At 47.4% G+C, this 7,373-nt stretch overlaps 1 protein-coding gene across 1 annotated transcript in view; it reads left to right on the top strand.

Annotated features, from left to right (window-relative positions):
- Positions 1–690: 690 nt before the first annotated feature.
- The window catches only part of CES1 (carboxylesterase 1), a 29,047-nt gene continuing 22,364 nt past the window's right edge, over positions 691–7,373 (top strand). The window contains exons 1-2 of the mRNA XM_049786110.1: positions 691–792; positions 5,934–6,138. Of these exons, the coding sequence (XP_049642067.1) occupies positions 741–792; positions 5,934–6,138 (257 nt within the window). The 5' untranslated portion in view covers positions 691–740. The remainder of the gene's footprint in view (positions 793–5,933; positions 6,139–7,373) is intronic.

The following is a 7,373-nucleotide window of genomic DNA, read 5'->3' as shown; positions in this document are numbered from 1 at the left end:
TATTAGGAGGGACTGTAGTTCATTAATATTGCAAGATTAATTCAGGTATTAGGAGGGACTGTGGTTCATTGCTCAAACAATGAGAGCATAGACCTGGCACTTATCAAGCTTCTGTTTGAGCTCTTTATGATGTCCCCACCTTACCCCCAGCACCTCACTGCAGTACCAAGTATCTAACCATCAGGTCTGCAGTGGGTGGCACCCCATCCTCATTGGAAGAGGAACTGGTTGAAAAGTAAGATTATTCCAAACTCCAGGGCATAGATGCCCATGAAATAGAAACCTCGGGAAATGGAGACATTTGCCCTAAATTCCTTACTTGAGAAACAGAAGGGCTGGGAGTTGCTATAAACCTTTTCTAGCTAGTTCTGCACACCCCAGATCAAAGCTCCCTTGTGTAGGACATCTGTGGCCTGGTGCCAGCCTTTGGGATGCGCCCAGGGCGCTAAGGTTACAGGCCAGAAACCCTTTATATAAGAGATTGTTTGGTGGAGCCCAACCCGTGCAGTTCAGATAAAAGAGGGCAAACTCCGGGTGGGTGTGGCTGGGAGCGCCCTACCGACCCCCTGAGCCTGCTTTGGAAAAGTTTCTCTAGTGCTGGGGCAGGAGCTGCAGGAGGGCGGGGGCCCGGAGGGGGCCGGGGTGCAGTGGGCGTGGAGCTGGGGCGGGACCACTCTGGGGCTTTACACTCGCGCCCTGCCAAGCAAAGAACTGCAAGCGAGCGCTGCTGTCCTTCCACCATGTGGCTCTTCGCTCTGACTCTCGTCTCTGCGTCCCTTTGCACGACTTGGGGTAAGTTCGTAGGGGGTGGAGACCACTTGAGAACTTTTTGTCCTGGACTCGGTTCGAGGGAGATTTTTGTGGACAGCAAAGGTATAAAGCACTGGTCTTGGCTGGGGACTTTGGCCTGGAGACTCAGCAGAGCTCCCATCCATGTGGCTGTTTGCCAGCTTAGATGGGGGAGAGCCCATCTCTTTACACCCAGCAGAGCTTTTGTTTCCCCCCATCGCCTTCCAATTAGGAGACCAGCTCTGTCCAAGTCCTACAGGGTGTTGGAACAGTAGACTCAAAGTCTCAGCTCCGGGGTCAGCTGGTGGGTAGAATGCCAGCCCCGCACTGAGCAGAGGAGTTCACAAACTGGGCAACTTGACTTTAATGTACCTATTCCAGCCTCATCGGGCTACAGAGAGGATGAAAGGTAGAGCTGTTTCTGAGTTTTGTGTGCAGGAAGGTGCACCCCCAAAGGCTTTCATAAATAAAGAAGCCACTTTCCAATGTTAATGCGCTGATAAAAAAAACAACAAAACAAACAAACAAAAAACCCCACCAGGCTTGGCACCAGGCTGCGGATCCCTGAGAAGAAGAAGGCCCGGCAAGAGAGAAGACCTGCTAGGCAGGTTTAAGTTGGCACACTGCCCACTTTTTTCAGGCCCTGAGCCACCAGGGTGATTAGGACTAGTATTATTAGCCAGTGATAACCTCACGAGGAAGGTGTTGGGTGCACAGGATCCGACCTCTTCATGAGGATCCTCTCTAGGGATTGGTCAGCCCTGTAGGGCAGCTGGAAGGGGCACGGCAGGGGTATCGTCCTTTGCAAGGATCTGCAAGGCCTGGGATGTCAGCAGGCAGACTGCTGAGAATCAGGCTATGGTGCATGTAGGGGGTGTGTCCAGGACCTCAGGAGAATTGCACTTGCTCAATATCAGCAGGGGACCCTTGACCTGAGCCCTGAAGTTCTGGCAGGCAGAACTCCACCTGCCCATCCCCCCCTCCTGGTTTTTCTCTTCTTTCTACTGTTCAGGCATGCCAAGAACAGAAGCCAGGGCAGAGTCTGAAAGGACCCAGATCTGGAAAGAACGTTCCTCCATGGCTACTGGCACACATTTCTTTCTTTTTCTGAACAATGTTTAGGATTGGGGTGAAGAGGGGGTACTCCTGGTGGTATTTGGCAGCCAGGCCCATGAGTGCAGAGTTACTTTGACCCGGTGGTTCTGGGAGCTACCAGCATTAAAGCTGACCAAAACTGGCCTGGACCTGGGTTGGGGTCCCGGGTTGGAGATGCCAAGCCCAGGGAGGCCAGATCAGGGATGCTCAAGGTCCGAGGAAAGCCCACTGCTCAATTGAGGAGACACAAACCTTAGAGGATGCAATCACGCGTAGGTTTATTCTTTTTCCAGGATCCTGGGGTGTCACTGCAAGCCAGGAATTCGGTCTGCAGTGAGACCCCGAGAATCCAATTCACAAACATTTAAAGGAATTTATATGATAATGAGCATGATAATGAGCTTACAGGTCAAAGCATTTCATAGGTTTATACAGTTTGAATCATCCAATGATTTTTTTTTTTTTTACAGAAAAGGCACAATTTTCTGTCTGTTCAGTCCCTTCATGACATCATTTACCCCCAACTCCTAGACTGATGGCATGCAGAGATATAGGTTGAACCCTTCAGGTGGTTGCCTAATCTACAGGGTGGAGAACCTGTCTGTTCAGCTCCTTCATGATAAAATTTTACTCGCAACTTCTAGATTGATGGTATGCAGAGATACTTGTCAAACTCTTCAGGCGGTCCCCCAATCTCTTGACAGCGTAGTGACCAGAGCAATTAGGGGAAGGTAGCCTTGCTCATTATATCAAGCAAGCCAGGGACAGAAGTGAGAATAGCAACAAACTAGATTTTACCCTTATTCTATACCTATGTGTTATTCTATCTATACCTATGTATTGACTGTTTGCAATTATTCCTCCCTAATCTTCAAGGACCATCTGTCCTCTGTGGGGATCTTTTCCTTGAGGGTCGAGGTGAGGTGTTCCCCTGTTGAAATGTAAAATGATTAGTTGGTTTCCCCTCTCTTCAAGGTGTCTGGTGGAAAATAAGATGTCCTTGCATTCCTTGGAATGTCCTTTGTGATTTACAGCCTGATCTTAGGAATCAACGGTCTCCTTGGGTCTAGTCTTTCTTCAAAAGTTACACACTGAAATCTAAAGTTAAAAGGCTACACCCCAAAATCAAAAGTCACCTCTCATCCAGATTCAACACCAGGTCCACATCTGGCAGTGCTCAGGGGGCCATACAATGCTGGGCTTCCAACCAGGTCCCCTAGCATGTGCTTTTGACCACTGACCTACGTTCCCAGCCCTGGATATCCCAGGTTCTTCATTTGAAAGGCTTCCAATCTTCCATTTTCTCATCTGGAAAATGGGCCCATTAGCTCCTCTCAGGCTAGGCTTTCATGAAGGTTGATGTGAGTGGGGTGTATATGGGCACATAGTAGGTGCTCAATATACAATGGCACTGTTGATGATGTCACTTTTCCCTTTTTTCCCTCCTCAAGGGTTAACCCTGGCCACCTGCCTTCTCCCCTTCCTTTATAGTTAAGGGGAGGATTAATGGGAGGGCTGTTGTGGGGATGAGCTCATGTCAGAAGTGCTTTCCCCACAGTGCATGTCAGCCCAGGTCTCCAGGGCCTGGCTCAGCCATCTCCTTACCTTTGTAGAAAGTGGCCATGGTAGCTGGGGAACCCCAGGCAGTTGGTAGACAGTGGCTACAAAAACTGCCAACATGAAAAAAACAGCTCTGGACCCAGGGATCTTAGGACTAGGGTTACTTTGGGGAGTAAGAGTAGTGCCAACCCCACAGCTGTGTTCACATTGGGCCTCACTCTGGGAAGCTTCATGGCTTTTGCTCACTCCATCCTCTTGCTCCTAAGGAGAGGCCTTGATCCAGTCTGATTTTTTATTGGACTTGACCCATATTTACTTCCTTTGACTACTTGATGCTTTTCATTCTTTTTCTTTGGATTCCCATGATGATCTCTGCCCCAGAGTTGGGCAAAAAGTGTATCGCTGCTGCCTCTTTTCTGTACTCATCTTCTTTTCATCCTCTCCCACCAACCACCACCTCTATGATTCGAGTCTTCCATTAAAATACATGCTAATACTGCCCTGCCACCCTCCTGACTTCTGGGAGGATGGGAGGAACCCACTTTCTATGGCATTGTCCTACCCACACATCTTTGTGCTGCTGCCAATGGCTTATGTAAATAGAACCCAGAAACCTTGTCTGCTCATTTTTTTTCTTCCATAGTTCTCATGCCTTGGAGAGAAATATTTATACTATTTTGTAAAATAAAACACTCTGAATTTTCAACCCCAAGCAATTTGCTTCTTGCCTTGTGGTCTCTCTCAGTGCACCAAGCCAAACTGATCCCTGTATTTAGTCTCTAATATAACTGGCAGGGGGAGGGTTCAGAGAGATCAGGTGGACTTTTATATATCAAAGGAAAGAGGAAACTGGGGGTAGACCTTTGTTTTGGGTAATAATTAGGTGTCATCGAACACTATTTCTTCCTAAAAGTGCCTTTAAGTGACAACAGAGAAGCTATCTTCATTGCAGCAAATTTGGAAACCACAAAGGAAATAGTTGTCTCCCATGACTTCTCCCACCTCAGCCCTCATGCCCATTGACATCTTGAAATAGATGTTTTCAAAGAAGTTGACCTTGATGTTTGTAATAATCAGCAACCATGACCAAGGAAAACAACCTCAATGGCCCCAGTGAGAGACTGGCTATTAATAACTTGAGACGTAAGATCTATTTTGTAAATTGATTTCCCATATGGCATCCCTGTCACTGAATCATCTTTCATAAGACTATGGCTATGGTGCTGTCTCAGGCTTGGAGGAAGATGTGGATATTTGATCTTGATCCAGGAGGCTAGGGAATAGAATCCTTCCTGCAGTGCAGGAAGTTGACAGCAGATGCTATAGAGGGCAGATGGGAGAAGGCTCCAGATAGGCATGGACAACATCTGGGAGGAGTCTGGAGCAGACACACACAGAGTGGTGGAAGCTAAGGGAGATGTGTTCCAGCTCTGGGATCTAGGATGCTCTGCTCTTTTGAGAGCAGCAGAAAGGGCTCTGTCCCCTTCCTTATTTCTTCTACCCTGTGAGCCTTCAGATAAGAGCAACCATAAGAATCTTCTCTAAGAGTTTCATGCCTCACACTCCCTCCCTATTCTAGACTACAAGGTCTAAAGTAGCTGCACCTCAAGTAGCTGCCGCCGCCACAGAAAGCCCAGACAGACACCCCTAGCCTGTTCTTCACAGCTCCTCTGGACCTGATGCTCATTGTAGAGTCCCCAGATATCATCAGGCTCTTTCTCAGGCAGGTCTGGTGTTCTACTGCCTCAGAATCCCACCTTAGGAAGTATCTCCTTGGCTTTGTAATGCTGTTCACTATATCAGTGTCCCTTTGTTCACTCCTTTCAACTGCAGCACCCAGTTCCAAGGTGACCCTTGCATGATGCCTCCCAGAGGAAGGTCCCATTCTCTGCCCTGCTTCTTGTAGCCTCTTGCTGGCCCATCGCAGGGACTGGCTACTTTCTGAACCCCAGCAACTGGCCAAGTGGGAGAGCAGCTCATCCTCTTCTGAGGCTCACCCTGTTATAGACCTGCAGCCTGGCCCCAGGCTCTGAATGGAGAATGGCTCAGAGTTGCCAAAGACTGGGGTACAGGTCACTCCCTACATCTTTCCATACTCTGATGCCCTTTGAGTCCAGTTTGCTCCTTCAAACAGGGCCTTCCACAAGTGAATCCTTTAGTTCTAAGGCCCAGTTTTATGTACCCCCACTTGGTACCCCCAGCACTACACAATTGGTCCTGGTATCATGCATCATGTCAGACCTGCATAGTGAGCCCTTCCTTAGACCAGCCAGGCTAATTCTCACTAGGAATGGCATCCCCAAACTTTCAGCCCCACAAGAATCACCGTCCTGCAATAAATCAAAAATAAAAGAGGAAAGTGATCAACCAAGAGAGTTGAGGTGACCCACTTGAGGTCAGTCGTAAGAAGTAACAAGACCCAAAATCCATGTCAGACCTTTTGGTCTTCCACCTTTGATATGTCCTCATGTCCTCTTCATGTCCAGCAGGTCACCCACCTTCACCACCTATCGTGGACACCGCACAAGGCAAAGTTCTGGGGAAGTACGTCCATTTGGAAGGTTTTGTTCAGCCTGTAGCTGTCTTCCTGGGAGTCCCCTTTGCCAAGCCCCCTCTGGGGTCTCTGAGGTTCACCACACCACAGCCTGCAGAGCCATGGAACTTTGTGAAGAACACCACCTCCTACCCACCTATGTAAGTTGGGGAACACCACCTCCTACCCACCTATGTGGGTCAGGATTGAATCTTCTAGTGAGTATTCTTATCTCAAATTGAGCTGGGAAGGGGCCAAGTTCCTTCTTCTTGACTAACAACTTTATTCTAGAGCCCTCGAGATATTGTAGATGCTTCGAAACATTCGAGAACCTTCTCAGCATTTGAGAGACTTGTGTTTGCTGTGGCTGGAATATTTCTTGTGTTCCTGGCATGTTCCAAGATCCTGGGGTCTGTTAGTGACTGGAACAAAGATTCCAGAATAGAAAGACCTTCAAACACAACCAGACAACAAGTCTATTAGGTGCTGTGCTAGAAAGTTATTGATGTTCTGAAAAGAAAATGGTTGAGTAGGGAGGGTATCTGTGGACTGATTCTATTCATTCTTCTCTTGAACTTGGCCATTGTTGGAGGTGGCCCTGGGGAAAGCTTTGGGGTGTCTACTGAAAAAGTCCTTTATTTCTAGACTGAGCTGACTGATTGTAAGCAGGGTAATGATTATATCCTTCAGTTGCTGATTCAGCCAAGAATCTCATAGCTGCTCAGCAAAGCATCCTGGGCACCTTCAAGGAAAGATGCAGACTGGCATTATCTTGGCAAGGCATTCTGGGATGTTCCAGGGCACTTCCTCCTGATGCTTCTTCCTGTCCTCTTCTTCTCTTTCTCCCCTGATCTCCCACTCATTATCCTCTCCTACCCTCCTCCATCTCCTCTTCTTTTCCCTTCTCCCCTCTTCTCCTTCTCCTCTGCATCCATCCATTGCCTTACTTTTTTCTCTTTTTTTCTTAAAAGAAAAAAAAAACAGTTAATTGGGGGGCTGGAAAGGGCCACACCTACTGGTACTCAGAGGTCATTCCTGGATCTGCATTCAGAAATCATTACTGGTGGTGCTCAGGGGACCATATAAATTATCAGAAATCAAAACCAGGACAGCGTCATGCAAAGTAAAAGCCCTACCCACTGTACTTTTAGTTTAGCCTCTAAAATAACAAGTGTCTTTATTCCCTGATTGGAAATGTAATGCAGACTTGTTACAAGGAAGCAAGGAAGTACAAGCTATTAAACTTAGGAAAGAAAATGAGAATCATTTAGAATTCCACCAACAAAGAAAGCTGCTATTACTATAGACTGTATATTAGACTGTTTTTCTGATCATTTTTTGCATAATTTTCTTCTTTAAAAATAGAATCTCAACACACAGATAACTTAGACATCTA

The sequence above is a fragment of the Suncus etruscus genome, chromosome 14 (assembly GCF_024139225.1).
Source record: "Suncus etruscus isolate mSunEtr1 chromosome 14, mSunEtr1.pri.cur, whole genome shotgun sequence".
NCBI classification, from domain to species: domain Eukaryota; kingdom Metazoa; phylum Chordata; class Mammalia; order Eulipotyphla; family Soricidae; genus Suncus; species Suncus etruscus.
This window is presented reverse-complemented; position numbering and strand designations above follow the sequence as displayed.